At 42.0% G+C, this 19890-nt stretch overlaps 1 protein-coding gene across 2 annotated transcripts in view; it reads right to left on the minus strand.

Annotated features, from left to right (window-relative positions):
* The window catches only part of galnt2 (UDP-N-acetyl-alpha-D-galactosamine:polypeptide N-acetylgalactosaminyltransferase 2), a 334306-nt gene that overhangs the window by 67600 nt on the left and 246816 nt on the right, over positions 1–19890 (minus strand). For both annotated transcript variants that reach the window (XM_060926345.1, XM_060926346.1), the window contains exon 7: positions 4005–4126. In XM_060926345.1, coding sequence (XP_060782328.1) covers positions 4005–4126 — 122 coding nt within the window. The remainder of the gene's footprint in view (positions 1–4004; positions 4127–19890) is intronic.

Below are 19890 nucleotides of genomic sequence, written 5' to 3' on the forward strand. Positions count from 1 at the left end.
AAGAAAGTGTGTTGTGTTCATTCAAGCTCGCAGCAAACACGTCGATAATTTATGGTGTGTGATCACCATTTGCTTTCTGGTATGTTTACAGTACATCAAGAACGTAGCTCAAGCCCAACTGAACACCATGTACTGACGTGTGGGATTTTGTGTGCTTATCTGCACAAGTCCACATGTGGGCATTTAAATTACTGCTCCTGTGCCAAACAGGATACACACCTCTATTTGTCAACTTACGTTTGCTGAAGAACGTCACACCCACTCAGCACACACTCACACCTGACAAACGGAGCAAACGTTTCACAAGCTCTGTTCAGACCTGATACCGTCATCACAGCGGAGACCATTGTGTATTTTATATTATATTGACACACCTTCTAATTTAATGGCTTTTCTTTATTTTTATTAATTAAAAGACACTTCATGTCTTAAAGTAATGATGGATATCGGTTCTCTTCACTTAGCTGAGCGATTCTTGACATCTGGATTACAACAGCTGTGGAATAGGGCTATTTAATGTGTTTTTATCCCCCGCTGGATGAACGGCCCGAAGGGGGATTATGTCTTGGCGATGTCCAGCCGTCCGTCCATCCCGGGAAGGGCGCTCACCTTCGGAAAATTAAGTCCTCTCACGATTTTTGGAGGAATTTCACGAAACTTGACAGGATTCTTTGTTAATGTCGGGAATACACATATTGCAATTTCGTTCAATTCAGTCACATTTTACCAGAGTTATGGCGTAGTTTCCAGCGGGGGATATTGTGCTCTCAGAGCACCCTCATTATTATTTACTCTTTGATCTCAAACGCATTAAGCCAGCAAGAAATTAGCCTGGGCCCGCCCATCCTAAGCGTGACGCAACACGAGGGCCTGTTCCGAGCTTAGTCTGGCCAGGCAGGCTATCTACAGCTCTTCCAAGCTCCCGAAAAATCGGGAGCCAATCAACTTTGAGCATCTCCAACGGCCCTGGGTAGAGGCGTGTTCAAGGCACTGACGTAGTAGAACTGCGACCGGAAGCCATAGATTGTTTACAGAATCTATGCCGGAAGCGCTTCATTCACATCACGAACATGGAGCAACGGCAAGCCTTTGACACAGCGGTAGATGCTGTATTGAAAGCATTCAACGGGAAGTTCTCACTGAAAACGGAGCAAAGAGCAGCCCTGGAGGTATTTATCTTCTTCCTGTTGCTCAAGCAGTTTCCGTCGCGTCACATACGTCAGAGGAAAGAGTGATGTGATTGGTTTAAGTTTCGTCACAGCCTTTTCTGGCTTCGACCAGTAGCAAACTGAGGCATTTCAGGGAGGCGGGGTCAACCACGCCTTTGGGAAACGGTTGGGCTTAATATCTTTGCCAGACCAAATGCTCGCAGAGCTTTGAAGTCGCGTTAGCCAGACTAGCAAGAAATGGCACTAATTAACTTTTGACGAGGCACCTGTTAATTGAAAAGCATTCCAGGTGACTACCTCATGAAGCTGGTTAAGATAACGCCAACGGTGTGTAAAGCGTCATCAAGGTAAACGCTGGATACTCTGAACAATCTAAAATGTGAAACTTTTTGATTTTTTAAAAACACGGGTTTTGTTTACTACATAATTCCATACAGGTTCCATACGTTATTTCATAGTTTGGATGTCTTCAGTACTGTTCTACAATGTAGAAAAAAAAGTCAGCATACAGAATGTACCAACTTTTCACTGGTACTGGGAGTGTATATGAATATATATGAAACATTCATAAAAGGCAAAATTCTTTACATTAATTTGTTTTCTTCCTACCAGCAGTTATATTTTGTGTGCAGATATTTTAGTAGTTTGTGCACTTCTGGGTCCTAGAAAACTAAACAAGACTGTTTTTGGAGTTAAATACATTATGAATATTAGAAGGGCACTTGGCGAGTGCAGACCTCCGTTGAGGATGATACCCAACTCTTCTATGATATGAAATCTGCAACTGCAACCATTTTATATATCTGGATAGATTTCCAAGATGATTAGACTTCTGTGCCTACATGTGTATCCCAGAGGCTCATACTCATCGTATTTCTACACTGGCCGTGTTTTGTCACGACTGACCTTTAATGCCATCGACCGGATTTGAAGATGGATAGCAAACGCTGCATCTTTCAACGTGACCGAAAGTGAAAATAAATTTGTGGATCCACTCCACAATGTAATGGGTTCTTTCTCGGCCCATGCGACACCCTTCTACCAAGTTCCATGGAAACCGGATAGGTAGGTTTTGTGCAATCCTGCTTACAGGCAGCCAGACAAGTCAAACAAATAAACCGCACTGGAAACATAATCCCCTTGGCGGAGATCTCCTCTCATCTCATCTCATCTCATTATCTGTAGCCGCTTTATCCTGTTCCACATGGTCGCATACAAGCTGGAGCCTATCCCAGCTGACTACGGGCGAAAGGCGGGGTACACCCTGGACAAGTCGCCAGGTCATCACAGGGCTGACACATAGACACAGACAACCATTCACACTCACATTCACACCTACGCTCAATTTAGAGTCACCAGTTAACCTAACCTGCATGTCTTTGGACTGTGGGGGAAACCGGAGCACCCCCTTGGCGGAGATAATAAAAGCTATTTATGCTTCACCATTGACTTGCTAACTTTAGGACTGCAGTTGTCATGAACAGTTTTGCACTCAAGTTTCCATCAATGAAGAGTTTATAACATCAATGAAACTGACTTCATGTTAAAACTGTTAATGTTATAGTCATGCTGTCTGTTGTTGCCCAAATGAGGATGGGTTCCCTTTTGAGTCTGGTTCCTCGAGGTTTCTTCCTCATGTCGTCTGAGGGAGTTTTTCCTCACCACCGTCGCCACAGGCGTGCTCATTGGGGATAGATTAGGGATAAAATTAGCTCATGTTTAAAGTCGTTCAAATTCTGTAAAGCTGCTTTGCGACAATGTTTATTGTTAAAAGCGCCATACAAATAAACTTGACATTACTGTTTGGAAATCAAACAAAAATATGGTTACATAAATGAATTAGAAACATTAACGATCATGATAAATTTCTCATTATTTCCTTTGCTTTTAAGTTTGCACAGTTAAACTGCTACGCTCGGAATAAAATGATTGGCTCAATAATGCCTGAATAATATTCAAATACTGTAAACATTTGGCTATTACAATTCTGAGACATTTCTACACTGAGCGGTTTTCTGTTTTTTAGATCAATTAGATTGAGCTGAATAATTATTGTTTAAGTAACAAGACTTGTCCTTTCAGGAAGGCTTCAGCTACTGTATCCTGAAGTCGGATTGAAGAAAATGATCTACAGCATCTGAGGATATTGTTTGAGCTTTCTCTACTGCACTACTCATCGATCCAACAGCACCGGCACAGAATAATTCATAAACTTTTCCCAGATCTTACATGGTCAAACTGCACTCTCCATCTCTTTGTGTACACTATAAAATGTGGCAACAACTTTATCTGATGATCTAAACTATTACCAAGAAGACAACAAACTGAAATACTACAGTGTCTGCAACGGCAAACACTTGAGCAAACTTGCCGTCCATTCTTTGTGCTATACTTCGAAAAACGTAGATTCATGAAAAATAAATAAATGGATAAAAATTTTAAAATAAACCCCTCCCCCCCAACTGATGGGCTCAATACCATACATCTTCCACCCAATTCATACGTGTACTGAATGCTGCCCATGGTGATCCAATCTCCCGGGGTAGATGATACTTGCAGGTGTGAGCAGGGTTACTCAGCATGCTACGTTTTTCTTGGAGTGACATTACGCTAACCAGGTCATCTTAATGTACAGGAAATGCATGTGATTGGACTGGGAAAGAAACTAATCACTTGACACCAAACTGCAACTCCTGAACTGATCCACACAGACGATCAGGCCATGAGCACAGTGCCGTCCTGCACAATTTTAATTAATAATCTGTCAAAACCATGTCTGTGAACGAGGATTTGTTCGTCTGTACTTGTGCCTCTGCGTGCGCGTGTGACACTAACCTCAGCAACTCTCTCCAGCAGCGGCTCCAGCCAGTGTTCATTACACTCACAGTGGCTGTCCAGGAAAGTGAGGACACTGGCTGTGGCTGCATCTGCTCCTCGGACACGTGATCGCATCAGACCTGAGAACACACACACACACACACACACACCCTTTTGAGAAACTTCCACTGACAATTATTAATGCAGCTAATTAATGCTATGCTACGGCTAAACCTAACCGCAACTTTAGCAAGGAAACATTTGGCTCTTTTAGGTTAGAAAGAAAGAAAGAAAGAAAGAAAGAAAGAAAGAAAGAAAGAAAGAGAGAAAGAGAGAAAGAAAAAGAGAGAAAAAGAAAAAAAAGAAAAAGAAAGAAAGAAAAAGAGAAAGAAAGAAAAAGAAAGAAAAGAATAAAAGTAGTAAAAAAAATCCCAATACTCTTTTTATTGTGGGGGAAACAAATTCCACCACCCTCAAAATACACAAACATATGGTACCAGTCAAAAATTTGGACACGCCTAATTCAACGGTTTTCTTTATTTTTATTAATTAAAAGATGCTTCATGTCTTAAAGTAATGATGGATGTCGTTTCTCTTTACGTAGTTGAGCGGTTCTTGATATAATATGGATTACTACAGTTGTGGAATAGGGCTATTTACTGTATGTTTATTATTTACTGTTTGGTCTCAAACGTATTAAAGCCTCGGTCACAACCGGCCATACGTGCTCCTACGGCCAGTCTACGTGCAAAAAACGCAAGAAACGCACGGAGGGCGCGCATGTGACGTGCTGATTTTCGAGCCGCAGACCGGTCGTAGAGGTTCTTTGTCATGTCAAACAAACTCTACAGGCGCTTACGTTTTTTTTCAGGTTGCAAGACAAACTTACAGCCAACATGCGTCTTTCTCCACGAATAAAAAAAAAAAAAAACCGCAGCGATTTGGGAAACGCCAAAAATCGCACGGCCAAAAAAATCATACGTCCGGTTGTGACCTAGGCTTAAGGCGGCACGAAACTCGTCCACTAATTAACTTTTGACAAGACACCTGTTAATTGAAGAGCATTCCAGGTGACGACCTCATGAAGCGGGTTAAGATAATGTCCATAGTATGCAAAGCGTCATCAAGGTAAACGCTGGCTTGTTATTTCAGAGTGTTGATGTCTTCGGTATTGTTCTACAGTCTATAAAATATTCAGAATACAGGAAAAACAAACTTTTGACTGGTACTGGAAATGCCACCCACCTCAAAGCAAGGCAAGGCAAGGCAAGTTTATTTATACAGCGCATTTCATACACAGTGGCAGTTCAATGTGCTTTACAGAAGTAAAAGCAAAACAATAAACAATAGAAAATAAAATTACATAAAATAAATGGGGAAGAAAAATAATAAGAATTAAACAATAGTAGAAATAAAATAATAAAATGAAGTAAAAATTCAGTTAAAAAAAAACAGCAGAATAAAATAGAATAAAAGTTAAGTAAAGTTTAAAACATGCAGAGACTGTAAAAGTTAAGAAAGTTTAAAACATGTAAAGATGATGATGATAATCAGTTAGCAGAAAGCATCTGAGAACAGCTTGGCCTTTAGTCTAGACTTGAAGCTGCCAACAGCAGGAGCATTTTTGATGTCCTCTGTCAGTTGGTTCCATAGCTGTACTGCATAGTAGCTAAAAGCTGCTTCACCACACTTTAACAACAGGTTTTACCAGTAAATTTTGCTGCTGCGATCTGGTAGATCTGATTGGGTTAGGCTGCTGCAACATATCAGAGAGGTAATTGGGCCCTGTACCATTTAGAGATTTGTACAGCAGCAGCAATGCTTTAAAGTCAATTCTGTAGCTTACTGGAAGCACACAAGCAAACATTCATACAAAAGCAGGCACGCACACAAACTCATCAAAATGGGTATATGCACACAAACACAGACAAGCACAAATAAGTGTGGACACAAACATTTAAACACGGACTCAGACTCACAAATGCACACACACGCACACATGCAAACACACACGTCTTACCTATCTTTCTGAGGACCTTCCACTGACTATTATTAATGCAGTTAATTAATGCCATGCCTGCACCTAAACCTAACCTTAAAGTGCATATCACGGGTAAATTCAGGAGCAAGATCAATGTAATTCTCCTATTTTATATTAAACTTTGGTCAAATATCTGTAACATTCTGCATTCTGTGCAATTTTTTTTACCTTGCGCAATACCAGAAAAATTCAGTTGAAATCAAGCCATTTGAGGTGAATTGGTCCGCCTCTGAAAAAACTTGGCGTTTGGATTTCCCGGCAAACATTGATTTTCGTGACGTCGCGTGCGGGACGCCTCCCTCTGAATCCTACGTCAGCGCTGGTTTGTTTATGAGAAAACCACCTGGTGGTTTTCTGCAAATTTCTTCAACGTTATCGCGTAATCATTAAAATGGTTAACAGATGTATCGTAGGAGGGTGTAGCAACACCAATCTTGATGGAATTAGTACTCATCGTTTCCCAAAAGACCGGACAATGAGAGAGCGCTTGGTCTACACAGGCTGTGCACTGAAACTGTGCAAAGCTCGCGCAGCCTGCTGATGCTTCCGCAGGTAACGTCACGATTCTGGCTCCAGACTCCCTTGGGATTTTTCCAGACGCGTTTTGTTATTTTATTTTTTTCTGCTGTAGACAGATGGCCTTGTGCAAAATTACCCTTCTGGATGAGTGTGGAAAGGGACATACTTTCATATTAAAAAAAAAAAAAAAAAACACGAAATTGGTCCAGAATATGCACTTTAACCTTAGGAAAAGGAAATATTTCACTGAACCTTTCAGATCTTTCATTTTTTAAAAATTGTTTAAAAAAAAAAAAAAAACACCCCCCACACCACCACTCTCCTAGTGGGGACCATCCAAGTGTCCCTGAAAGTTCAAAATTGTCTGATTTTACTATCCTTGTAGGGCCCTTTGGTCCTCAGTAGTACGTACTTGCTAACTCTACCAAGTCATGTGTTAGTCTACCGCTTGCAGTTCTAAAAACTACCACATTACAAAATAATCAGTCGCACTGTTGGATTCGCTATTCTGACCTCGCTTCAGCCGTTCTCAGCACAGGGGACACTTGGTCTCAAAGAGTCATATTAAGTGAAGCCAAGAGTCAATGAACCAGCGCGATGATGTTGAATCTAAATTATATCGCTCTATCGCACCATTCCATTGGTTCTCATTATGGTTCTAGCCAATGGGCAATGAGCTCACATGTTACAACAAACTGTGTCAGTATTTGCAAAAACCAAACACGCTCTGGTGATCACGAACAAAGAACACTCCCGGGGGGGTGTTTACTATGACAACACGTTCAAGGCGACTTGTTCATCAGATCACCTAGCGTCAAAACATTGAGACAAGGTGAGAAGCGTGCGTTTTGTGAAGCATGTCGGTCCGATTTCCTGATCAATTGTCTTTAAACATGGCACTCGGAATGCAGGACAATGCACCATTTTACACATTTTTTTCAAAACTTTCCATGGAACTGCCCCCGGACCCGTCTAGAAAAGCACGACTGTGTTGCACAATCTGATGCATCACTTTTCATTCTCTAGAAGAAGAAGCAGCCTTTATTTGTCACATGCACACTCAAATTCATCCTCTGCATTTAACCCATCTGAAGCAGTGAACACACAAGTGAGCAATGAGTGCGCACACATACTCAGAGCAGTGGGCAGCTATGCTACAGCGCCCAGGGAGCAGCTGGGGGTTGGGTGCCTTGCTCAAGGGCACATCAGCCCAAGGCTGCCTCATGTTAACCTAACCACATGGAAACCAGACCACCCAAAGGAAACCCACGCAGACATGGGGATAACATGCAAACTCCACACAGAAAGGCCCCCGTTGGCCACTGGGCTCGAACCCAGAACCTTCTTGCTGTGAGGCAAGTGCTAACCACTATACCACCGTGCCGCCCCTCTAGGGGTTGTCAGACATGATAAACACACACTGTATGGCTCTCGTGGACTCTCGCGGTTACCAGAGGCCTAGCCTCCCACGGTAACCCTAGCTGTATAGGTGAGAGGCCGAGGGCTATCAAAAAAACAGAGATCGGCGCCCCATCCATATGCCTTAAAGTGCCATTCCACCATTGGATGTATTCTTTGGCATAAAATACAATATATTTTATGACAACATGACTAGACAGAGAAATCTTTTAGCTTCAAAATGATATATCAAACATAATTTTCTGACAACGACAAGTATATTAATTTTGCGACCAAAGTCACCTACCCTTTTAATTTCCACGCGGTAGTGAAACGTGATGTCATCGGCAGGTTCCCCTTCTTGTGAACCACGTGTCGGTCTATTTTTAGACCAGGAAACCCCCAAAGTGAGAGAATCATTTCTCCTCGTATATGGGGGCCAAAAAAATGGCGAAAAATTTTGAGTTAATCTTTCAGTTAGCTAGATTTATTGGTATTAGCTAGATTTATTGGTATTATTTTTATCGCGTTCTATCCGCCATTGCTGATAATATGTGCCACGTCACACGGTACACAAGAAGGGGAACCTGCCGATGACATCACGCGCGGAAATTAAAAGGGTAGGTGACTTTGGTCGCAAAATTAATATACTTGTCGTTGCCAAAAAATTATGTTTGATATATCATTTTGAAGCTAAAAGATTTCTCTGTCTAGTGATACCATTTATATATGTTGTCAAAATGTATTGTATTTTATGCCAAAGAATACATCCAATGGTGGAATGGCACTTCAAAGAGTTGGTTAGTACTGGGACAGGAGACTGCCTGGGAAGGCCAGATTCTGGCATGACCGGGACTTTTTTTGACCGTGTGGCTGCTGTAAAAACACAGAGCACTCCTGGCTGTTTCTCATCTGCACTGCACTGGAGGAATGTGATCGCTGCCCTCACATCTCTCAATCACATTTCACTCATTCTGTATTTACAGCATGACTCGAACATCACCGTGAACGTCCAGAACTCCTGACGGGTTTCTGGATTCAGTAACTAGAAGGAATCACTTACACTAAACAGTACAATAAGGAAATCATCTCTCAAATAAAAAGGTCCAAAACCTCTCTGATTCACGCCACGTTTCTGTCTATTGAGGTATTTCACCTGACGTCACAGGGTCACGTGACGCCCCGGTGTCCACCATTTTGGACGGCAAGCTAGCTAATGTCAACAACATAGTAGCTGGTATGTTACTGTAGCAATATTTACGTTCAGTCATTTGGATGACTGTTAAAACCTTTCAGTCTCAAGTTTTTCCTTTACTGGATTTACTAGTTTACTGAGCTAGCGCGCGATGGCTCCGGGCTCGGCCGGAGAGCGCGCGATGGCTCCGGGCTCGGCCGGAGAGCGCGCGATGGCTCCGGGCTCGGCCGGAGAGCGCGCGATGGCTCCGGGCTCGGCCGGAGAGCGCGCGATGGCTCCGGGCTCGGCCGGAGAGCGCGCGATGGCTCCGGGCTCGGCCGGAGAGCGCGCGATGGCTCCGGGCTCGGCCGGAGAGCGCGCGATGGCTCCGGGCTCGGCCGGAGAGCGCGCGATGGCTCAGTAAACTAGTAAATCCAGTAAAGGAAAAACTTGAGACTGAAAGGTTTTAACAGTCATCCAAATGACTGAACGTAAACATTGCTACAGTAACATACCAGCTACTATGTTGTTGACATTAGCTAGTGCTAACAGCTAGTTGCTAATACACTGCTACAACTACACCGACCCTAATAATACAGTTCTTGGTCATTGCCTGGTAACAGCAAATTTATAACGGGCCATGTCTCAACAGACTAAGAAGTTATTTCAATGACATTTAATAACATTTTGTTTATCCTGAGGCCCGAAAGTAAATGAAAATGTGAACAAACCTTAGCTGTAATCAGATGAAGACCACCGGCTCCAGGGACGACCCGCTGATGTAGGCATGTTACCCAGCCTGACACAAAATATTTGTAGGCATCCAAACTCGTATACGCTTTCAGATCAATACCTGTGTATGGCGATGGGTTTTTAACGACATAGGTATACAGATCATGTGGGCCGAAGTCAGGTAAAGACGAGGGCTTCATGTACTTCGTACGTCAGTGAACAATCCTGGTGGAAGCAGGTAAACGTCGTTCTCTAAGCCTGCTAACCTCAATTTTTGCAAATACCTCTCCCTCTGCTCACCCTGTAAATGCCCTACGTCGCTGGATAGTGAAGGTGTTTTCTGCATCTCGCTCCTTTTTCTTTTATGTTTTTCGTTTGTCGCCTTCCTCGCATTCAAACTGATTCGAGCCGTGCCGTCCAAAATGGCAGCGTCACATGACTTGGTCACGTGAGTGAAATACCTCAATACAAATCCCGTTGTCGCTCGGGTACCTCGCATCTTCTTCAGCTGGCAGAATTTCATCTTTATTTAGATGAAGTGTTATGAACCATAACCTCAATACATCAAATTAAAGCTCACATTGAATAGTGTGTAAAGCTAAACGTGTGGAACAGAGCTAAAGAAACAGCTGAAATGAAAACCAGAAGAAAGAAAGTGTCTTGCGCTGGATATCAATAACACCTCCCAAACCGACGCTCGCTCTCATAATAAAACATTTATAGTGTTTAACAATCTATTTTCTCCAAGCACTTTATATAAAAGCTGTGTGTTTTATAAGGCTGGTTGTCATTAAAATACTGTGGCTCCTTCGCCTCCCTCCAGCTAAAGCAGCTTGACTGCCTGAGTGTTACTTCGCTGGAAATCTGGGCAGGTAAACAACAAAAACCTGAGGGAAAACCCATTAAAACATTTCGATGGTTCACATAAATGTCTGGGGTCCTCTATCATTTCGTTTTAAAAGCAAGCCGGCTGCACTGTTGCAGTAATCCGGCTACGGTAAACCGTTTTCCTGCTCTCCGAGCTCTTCTAACCCACTGTAATGTCCATGTGTTGAATGTTTTCCTGTCTAGCCAGCGCAGAGAACAACGGAGGTGTCGACTGTGACTAGTTCCCACGAGTGTCCCCTAAAATGAAAAACTTGTACAGTGGTGCTTGAAAGTTTGTGAACCCTTTAGAATTTTCTATATTTCTGCTTAAATATGACCTAAAACATCATCAGATTTTCACACAAGTCCTAAAAGTAGATAAAGAAAAACAGTTAAACAAATGAGACAAAAATATTATACTTGGTCATTTACTTATTGAGGAAAATGATCCAATATTACATATCTGTGAGTGGCAAAAGTATGTGAACCTCTAGGATTAGCAGTTAATTTGAAGGTGAAATTAGAGTCAGGTGTTTTCAATCAATGGGATGACAATCAGGTGTGAGTGGGCACCCTGTTTTATTTAAAGAACAGGGATCTGTCAAAGTCTGATCTTCACAACACGTTTGTGGAAGTGTATCATGGCACGAACAAAGGAGATTTCTGAGGAGCTCAGAAAAAGCGTTGTTGATGCTCATCAGGCTGGAAAAGGTTACAAAACCATCTCTAAAGAGTTTGGACTCCACCAATCCACAGTCAGACAGATTGTGTACAAATGGAGGAAATTCAAGACCATTGTTACCCTCCCCAGGAGTGGCTGACCAACAAAGATCACTCCAAGAGCAAGGCATGCAATAGTCGGCGAGGTCACAAAGGACTCCAGGGTAACTTCTAAGTAACTGAAGGCCTCTCTCACATTGGCTAATGCTCATGTTCATGAGTCCACCATCAGGAGAACACTGAACAACAATGGTGTGCTTAGCAGGGTTACAAGGAGAAAGCCACTGCTCTCCAAAAAGAACATTGCTGCTCGTCTACAGTTTGCTAAAGATCATGTGGACAAGCCAGAAGGCTATTGGAAAAATGTTTTGTGGACGGATGAGACCAAAATAGAACATTTTGGTTTAAATGAGAAGCGTTATGTTTGGAGAAAGGAAAACACTGCATTCCAGCATAAGAAGCTTATCCCATCTGTGAAACATGGTGGTGGTAGTATCATGGTTTGGGCCTGTTTTGCTTCATCTGAGCTAAGACGGCTTGCCATCATTGATGGAAGAATGAATTCTGAATTATACAAGCGAATTCTAAAGGAAAATGTCAGGACATCTGTCCATGAACTGAATCTCAAGAGAAGGTGGGTCATGCAGCAAGACAACGACCCTATGCACACAAGTCGTTCTACCAAAGAATGGTTAAAGAAGAATAAAGTTAATGTTTTGGAATGGCCAGGTCAAAGCCCTGACCTTAATCCAATGGAAATGTTGTGGAAGGACCTGAAGTGAACAGTTCATGTGAGGAAACCCACCAACATCCCAGAGTTGAAGCTGTTCTGTACGGAGGAATGGGCTAAAATTCCTCCAAGCCGGTGTGCAGGACTGATCAACAGTTACCGGAAACGTTTAGTTGCAGTTATTGCTGCACAAGGGGGTCACACCAGATACTGAAAGCAAAGGTTCACATACTTTTGCAACTCATAGATATGTAATATTGAATCATTTTCCTCAATAAATAAATGACCAAGTATAATATTTTTGTCTCATTTGTTTAACTGGGTTCTCTTTGTCTACTTTTAGGACTTGTGTGAAAATCTGATGTTGTTTTAGGTCATATTTATGCAGAAATATAGAAAATTCCAAAGGGTTCACAAACTTTCAAGCACCACTATATACTTTCTATAATGTTAAACTTTGCTTTTACCAAAGACCATTTATCTAAACATTTAATATTTGGCTACATTTATGGTTCTATATTTTCACAATATTAATTATATTACGTGACAGCACAGTGCTATCGAATTCTTGATTCTGATTGGTCAGAAAGTGTTGATTAGTTTTCCAGAACAGCAGCTCTTATAGGTGTAAAATCACAAGTTTAGTATACAGCAGGGTTCTAACGAGGCCTTTTCAGCATATCGGGCCAATACACACCGTTTCTTTACCGCTACGTCCACAATATTGCTGATGCACCTGTGAAAGTTGCCGCTACACTAATAAAAATATGTCGTCAATCTTGAAAACCTTGTGGTCTTTTGTTTAATTTTCTCGTTACCCTCAGACGGCGGTAACAGCGCGCCGCCAAGCAAATGTCCTACGTTCGGACATACTCCACTCTCGGTCCATGTAAGCACCCAGTGCGTAGCTGGCCGAGTAGTTCAGTGTGGAGATGCTCACTGATCATGCTAGTCCAGTTTACTGCCATCCTTACGCTGTGTTCACAGTCAAGTGCCATCCATGTTAAGAGGTGCTAACGCACCATGCACATAATACGTGCCGGTCCCCGAGTTAGACCTGGATAGTCATGTATTGTAATTGAATGGCTGAATCTGAAAATAAAGCTGACACTTGGTGAACATCAATTGGTTGTTTTATTCTTATTCCATAAATATCACCAATATAGTTGAATATTAATGATAAGTGTTGCCAGGCAAAACAAATCTCGCCCCGTAGCACTTAAGATGAATATGAAGGAAGATATCGCGGGGAAAAAAAACAAAAAAACAGGTACCCTATGGGTATATGTGGCTACTGCTTATAAATTAAATTGTTTTCTGATCCCATGTCCATACAGTAAATATAGCATATACCAGTACAGTATATTTACTCGATGAGGCAATAGTCACAAAAATGAAGCATAATCCAAAAATAAACAATTTAAAAAAAAAAATCACAGAAGTAAAATATACCAAGTGTCTGTACTTTATATTATTCCACTCTTACCTCTTACAGTTTCGAAACTGAAACCTCTGAACCGAGGCCGACATACACACGCTGTCATCATGACCCAAACTCTTATTTCCTGGAAATGGCCCGGTGCTAGAGCTCAATGGAACGTGCTTTCCCTCAGTAATAAGCATAAACATGTCTGAAAGCGATTTCTTTAGTCTAATCCATTTATTTCGAATGGTGAACTGAACTGTATACACTCACCGGCCATTTTAATCGGAACACCTGTACGCACATGCGCAGTGCACGATCGTTACACTCTTACAGCACGATGACGTAGTGGCGAGCGCCTCTATACGAGGCAGTAGACACAATAAAAATGATTTTGACCTTTTTGGTGACCTTGACCGGAGACCCTCAAAATGCTGGAGGTTCTATCTGAGACCAACGCCCATCTATCCTGAAAGTTTCATGAAGATTGATCCAGCCGTTTTCCCGTAATATTGTTAACAAAAAAGAAAAAACAAACAAAAAAAAAAAAAACACACCCAAACTAATAAAATAAACAAAAAAACCTGACCGAAAACAATACCTCACCCCCTGGTGGACTCCGTCCCAGGCGAGGTAATAATAAAGAAAAAACATTGAATTAGAAGCTATGTCCAAACTTTTGACTGGTACTGTACATCAAGCTGTTTTATTGATTGCACTTGCTAAAAACTCTGCTCAGGTCTCATGCGTTATACAGTGGATAATTTAACATCACCTGGATATTTTAGACTTAAAGCTAAAAGTCTACTGAAATTTAAAAAAAATGTCCCTGATGCTGAAACTGAAGACATTTAACACACTTGGCACTCCTCGACTCTCTAGAATTCAGCTGTAGAAAAGTAAGGATTTACAACCCCGATTCCAAAAAAAGTTGGGACAAAGTACAAATTGTAAATAAAAACGGAATGCAGTGATGTGGAAGTTTGAAAAATTCCATATTTTATTCAGAATAGAACATAGATGACATATCAAATGTTTAAACTGAGAAAATGTATCATTTAAAGAGAAAAATTAGGTGATTTTAAATTTCATGACAACAACACATCTCAAAAAAGTTGGGACAAGGCCATGTTTACCACTGTGAGACATCCCCTTTTCTCTTTACAACAGTCTGTAAACGTCTGGGGACTGAGGAGACAAGTTGCTCAAGTTTAGGGATAGGAATGTTAACCCATTCTTGTCTAATGTAGGATTCTAGTTGCTCAACTGTCTTAGGTCTTTTTTTGTCGTATCTTCCGTTTTATGATGCGCCAAATGTTTTCTATGGGTGAAAGATCTGGACTGCAGGCTGGCCAGTTCAGTACCCGGACCCTTCTTCTACGCAGCCATGATGCTGTAATTGATGCAGTATGTGGTTTGGCATTGTCATGTTGGAAAATGCAAGGTCTTCCCTGAAAGAGACGTCGTCTGGATGGGAGCATATGTTGCTCTAGAACCTGGATATACCTTTCAGCATTGGTGGTGTCTTTCCAGATGTGTAAGCTGCCCATGCCAGATGCACTAATGCAACCCCATACCATCAGAGATGCAGGCTTCTGAACTGAGCGCTGATAACAACTTGGGTCGTCCTTCTCCTCTTTAGTCCGAATGACGCGGCGTCCCTGATTTCCATAAAGAACTTCAAATTTTGATTCGTCTGACCACAGAACAGTTTTCCACTTTGCCACAGTCCATTTTAAATGAGCCTTGGCCCAGAGAAGACGTCTGCGCTTCTGGATCATGTTTAGATACGGCTTCTTCTTTGAACTATAGAGTTTTAGCTGGCAACGGCGGATGGCACGGTGAATTGTGTTCACAGATAATGTTCTCTGGAAATATTCCTGAGCCCATTTTGTGATTTCCAATACAGAAGCATGCCTGTATGTGATGCAGTGCCGTCTAAGGGCCCGAAGATCACGGGCACCCAGTATGGTTTTCCGGCCTTGACCCTTACGCACAGAGATTCTTCCAGAGTCTCTGAATCTTTTGATGATATTATGCACTGTAGATGATATGTTCAAACTCTGCAATTTTACACTGTCAAACTCCTTTCTGATATTGCTCCACTATTTGTCGGCGCAGAATTAGGGAGATTGGTGATCCTCTTCCCATCTTTACTTCTGAGAGCCGCTGCCACTCCAAGATGCTCTTTTTATACCCAGTCATGTTAATGACCTATTGCCAATTGACCTAATGAGTTGCAATTTGGTCCTCCAGCTGTTCCTTTTTTGTACCTTTAACTTTTCCAGCCTCTTATTGCCCCTGTCCCAACTTTTTTGAGATGTGTTGCTGTCATGAAATTTCAAATGAGCCAATATTTGGCATGAAATTTCAAAATGTCTCACTTTCGACATTTGATATGTTGTCTATGTTCTATTGTGAATACAATATCAGTTTTTGAGATTTGTAAATTATTGCATTCCGTTTTTATTTACAATTTGTACTTTGTCCCAACTTTTTTGGAATCGGGGTTGTATAATCTCACTATGAGGTCACCCAGATGAGGATGGGTTCACGTTTGAGTCTGGTTCCTCTCAAGGTTTCTTCTTCATCTCATATGAGGGAGTTTTTCCTTGCTACTCTCAGCTCTGGCTTACCAAGTCTATATCTAGATCTGCATTTCTGTAAAGTAAAGCTGCTTTGTGACAAGGTCCATTGTTAAAAGTGCTACAAAAGAGGAATGAACTGAAAATTGAATTGAATAGCTTATGGTGTACAGAATATACAGTGTAAACTCTGTGCGAGTTGTGTGATGAATTAACTAAATTAGCTAAACATCAATGTGACAAAGCGATGGATCAACGCCCATCTATCCTGAAAGTTTCATGAAGATTGATTCAGTTGTTTTCCCGTAATATCGTTTACAAAAAAAAAACGAAGAAACCTGACCAAAAACAATACCTCGCCCCGTTTACTCGGTAGCGGGTGAGGTAATAAATCTTTAATCAAAAGCAAATCACAGCAACTTCAGGCAAAAAAAAAAAAAAATCTCTTATGACCCAAAAAAGTGACTTTCAGGGAGGCCTGCAAGTGCCAGGAACTGCACTAGAATGCATCTCCGAGCATGTCGAACCCGAACCTGTGAGCTTTCGGGGGCCGAAGGCAGCCCCCGAACCCCCAGCCGTTATGACTGGTACCACCACACTGATATTTTGATCTAGTTAGAACCCTGATACAGGTCTAAATTGAGAAAAGTTCGACGCATACTTCATTAAAAAAACTAAATATTATAATCATTGGAAAAAAACGTGGTATAAGAGGAATAAAACACTTAACACTGATCATCCGCTTTGTGCTGCAGTCCTGCACTGTAGTAGATTACAGTAACCATAACTGTGGCAGTAATTTATTTAAGGTTAAACTAAACCATGCTTAACTAACCTATTCTTCCGGGCATGTTTGATACCATTCTAAATCAATCAAACAATGTGATTACATAGCTATGATACAAGTACAAGAAATAACATTTTAATTATATGGTTTTAAATGTATTGTGTGAGTAATTCTCCCCCACATTTACACACTGGTGCCAACTAGTCTACACTAGAGACTTCTTCTCATTGTTCTAGAACAGTCTCCTGAAACAACTGAACATACGACACCCCGATGGCACGCCCCCACCCTCTACCCTTCCCCGCCTCCTGCTTCTCATTAGCAAAACAACGCACTGGGAAAAGCGCTGAAATGGGGCTTTCTCCCAGGAGGCTATATCTACGTTCCGAGGGTTCATTTCGAGAAAGGCTGTGGATATAACATCCGGAAGCCTCCACGATCCCGTTTAAAGCATCAACAAACCACCATGCCATGGTACCTTTAAGGTCCTTGTACCTTTCTGGCTCAAATCACTTCCTACTTCTCTTCACTTTCTCCTCCAACATAGACTCGGTCATTCCCCCCCCAATTTGTGAGCACACTTTTCTGTGACACTTCCCCCTCGAAAAACTAGCTTGGCTAAAGGACACAAACATCTTTCTTTCCCTCTCTCTCACTCACACAGGATATGAGCAATCACACGCTCTGACTGGCTACTCTACTACTAGGATATCAGCTCATATACTGTGAGTAGAGAAAAACAAAATGGCGGAGTGCATCAAGTCAGATACATCACTTTGTTATCAAGCATTTAAAAGAAACAGAAAATCGATAAAAGAATATAGTTCCCCCCTCCAATATCTCCTGTTCCACACTCCAGCCCAATCAGTAGCAGTAATGCACCTTTAAGTTGATTTGCTAACCGCCAAAAAGCCCTAAAGAAGAATAAAATGGCGGTGCACGTTACTGAACCAACCGAGAACGAAATAAAAACTCTACTCGAAAACAAAACCCCAAAAATTACAAAGAAAAACAAAAACGTATGGAATAAAAGTATTTGATAGTAAGAACATATCTATTTATTATTTTTCAAGAACAACTATCGCATGTTTCGCAAATTGCTACTGTCATTTCGCCGGCTTGCTTACATTCTAAGTGGAAATGATTTTGTCGGACGTTTTGCATCAAGTTTTAATTTACTGAATTTGCAAAAATAAAAGTGCTCCGTTTCTCAAAATCCAGTGAATGTGGATAGAATAAAGCAGTTATTCCGCTCGATCTCACCCTACATGGCTTATAGCCAACTCAGTGCTATGTGCCTCGTCAGCTATCAGCTCATGTACGACTCGATTTCCTGGAATAACTATTTTATATGGGGCGGCACGGTGGTGTAGTGGTTAGCGCTGTCGCCTCACAGCAAGAAGGTCCTGGGTTCGAGCCCTGTGGCCGGCGAGGGCCTTTCTGTGTGGAGTTTGCATGTTCTCCCCGTGTCCGCGTGGGTTTCCTCCGGGTGCTCCGGTTTCCCCCACAGTCCAAAGACATGCAGGTTAGGTTAATTGGTGACTCTAAATTGACCGTAGGTGTGAATGTGAGTGTGAATGGTTGTCTGTGTCTATGTGTCAGCCCTGTGATGACCTGGCGACTTGTCCAGGGTGTACCCCGCCTTTCGCCCGTAGTCAGCTGGGATAGGCTCCAGCTTGCCTGCGACCCTGTAGAACAGCATAAAGCTGCTAGAGATAATGAGATGAGACTATTTTATATATCTGTGTTATGGATTAAAATGTTTTGAGAAAGACCATATATATGTGAGAGAGGGAGAGCTGTTACTTTCTTAAATGTGAATTATTTAACAGAAATGATTACATGTTGCGTCTGTGTTTGAAGAGTGGTGTAAAATGCACCCCAACACTCCGCTCACCCACCGATGTTTTGAAAGCAGCACCATACACTTGAGGTATTCATATTGCTGAGGCGCAGATACAGCACCCGAGCTGTTGACACTCCGCTGCAACACGTCACGCCTCTGGTTTCGGAACACCAGATCGCGGTGTAAACTGTACTCGAGTTGAGGGGGGATGGGGGGGATGCCATCCCCCCTGGAATAAAAAATGGTCAAAATCATCCCCCCTCTAAAACAGGCATCCCCCCTCCCTTCCCCTGAGCAATTTTATCAATAAATGTGGGCATTACTTCTATTTAACATTGGAATTAGAAATGCTATTTCACGTAGCTTTGCTGAAACTGAGCATACAATAAGCTACCGCGAGAGAGGGCACGCGCAAGTGAAGCGTTTGAGGAGGTGACATTCAGTTGGGGTCCCGTTATTTTTTACTTCATTCGGCGTCAGTGACAGCAGCGGATTGCAGCATCATGGCCAAGCGGAGTGGACAGCAAGACCTAAGCAAGTTCGGATTTAAGATCGCAAGAAAAAAAACATTTCAGGAGGTAAGTCAAGAGTTACGAATATCAGTCACACTTTCTGTGAGCCCACTATCATGCTGTAAAGTTACCGATATGCAGCCTAATTTGTGGGCGTATCATAATGAATGTTAGTTTGGAGTCTAGCCAGCTATCGATAGCTTACTCAGGTTCATGTTAGCTTTGATTTCTTTTTTTTGGGGCTTTTTTCACCTTTACTGGATAGGACAGTGTAGAGACAGGAAATGAGCAGGAGAGAGAGAGACAGGGAGGGATCGGGAAATGACCTCAGGTTGGAATCGAACCTGGGTCCCCGGATTTATGGTATGGCACCTTATCCACCTGAGCCACAACACAACACCCCCCAGCTTTGATTTCTTGTATAAGGCCATTAATTTATTCAGCCTGGACGTTCGTTTGTTATTCTTCAGGCAACAAAAAGTGTTATTCAAGACAGGAAGGCTAAAATAAACAACACTAGCAGTTTTGAAGGCTTCATTGCCTCATTAGAGAGCCAGTCACAACATGTAA

This window comes from Neoarius graeffei, chromosome 7 (assembly GCF_027579695.1).
Source record: "Neoarius graeffei isolate fNeoGra1 chromosome 7, fNeoGra1.pri, whole genome shotgun sequence".
Lineage (NCBI taxonomy): Eukaryota > Metazoa > Chordata > Actinopteri > Siluriformes > Ariidae > Neoarius > Neoarius graeffei.